Raw genomic sequence first — 1084 nt, forward strand, 5'->3', positions numbered from 1 at the left:
GGTAACCAGGGGGAACTACACAGGCTCACCTGTGGCTTATCTGTCCCTCAATCCATTTTTTCACCCCCAGCAGGCCTGGCATTAAACACAACACAGGAGGAGTGACAGGGCTGAAAAAGCAGGTCCACTTTATTTACAATGATCAGTGACACATAGATCTTTGGGCTTTTGGTGGTCTCGCGCAGACACCTGGGCGGGGCGGGGGACCCACTCCCTTGGTTGGGTTAACACACCCTCCTTCCTCATCCTGCTGGGAGAATCCACTGCTGTCAGGACCCACCTGCTGTGACTAGCCTCGACTTGGGAGTATCTCTGCTGTGTCTACTTTCTAGGTAGTCAGTGTTCCCAAGCACCTGCCAAAAGTTCTCCTTACCTCCTTTGGAAGCCCCATCTTGGTCCTGGTTGCGGGGCACCTAGGAGGGGACCACATACATCCGTCTGCAGAGATGGGACAGGCAAGGAATCCCGCGGGGGTGCCTGGGCAGAGGCGTGGGCAGTGGCCTGGTGCTGGGCTGTTACCTGGCCTAACCTGTTGTTTGAACGTCGGTGGGACTGTCTCAGTGTTCTCCAGAGGCAGAGCAGTGAAGTCCCAGGAGTCCTCCAAGGCGTAGAGAGGCGGGGCTTGGGCCTACGAATTCCTCCGTGTGTATGGCAGTGGACTCTGCCCACCACTGGCCCAGCCCCAATTCTCCCAGACCGCTAGATTCTTCCCCTACACGAATGCCTCTCCAGGGTCATTTATTTTTTTTTTCCACAGGGAAGAAAGCTAGAGGGACCAAGGGCAGGGTCACTGCCTCCACCCTGCCCAGGGTCCAAACCCACCCTCCTGATTTCTGGAAACTTCCTCCCTTGAGAGGATGTTTTGGGAGGGAATGAGGAGGTCTGTGGGCAAAGAGACTGGGTGTAAAGCATAGGGGGCGGGTCCACAATGGCAGGCCCGGGAAACTCCGGGTGTGGGGAGAGACGAACACCCCCCAATAACGAAGGGTGTATCAGGCATCACCCTGAGCCAAAATGAGGCGGCGGGGAGGACAACACGGAGACCACGGGGGAGACACGGGCCGGGGGCCGGGGCAGCCGAAGC

The 1084-nt window shown here is 57.7% G+C and overlaps 1 protein-coding gene across 1 annotated transcript in view; it reads right to left on the reverse strand.

The window, feature by feature from the left end:
- Positions 1-413: 413 nt before the first annotated feature.
- FAM43B (family with sequence similarity 43, member B) overlaps positions 414-1084 on the reverse strand; it is a 2344-nt gene continuing 1673 nt past the window's right edge. The window contains exon 2 of the mRNA XM_011934069.1: positions 414-438. Coding sequence (XP_011789459.1) covers positions 414-438 — 25 coding nt within the window. The remainder of the gene's footprint in view (positions 439-1084) is intronic.

This window comes from Colobus angolensis, unplaced genomic scaffold, assembly GCF_000951035.1.
Source record: "Colobus angolensis palliatus isolate OR3802 unplaced genomic scaffold, Cang.pa_1.0 Scaffold130, whole genome shotgun sequence".
Classification (NCBI taxonomy): domain Eukaryota; kingdom Metazoa; phylum Chordata; class Mammalia; order Primates; family Cercopithecidae; genus Colobus; species Colobus angolensis.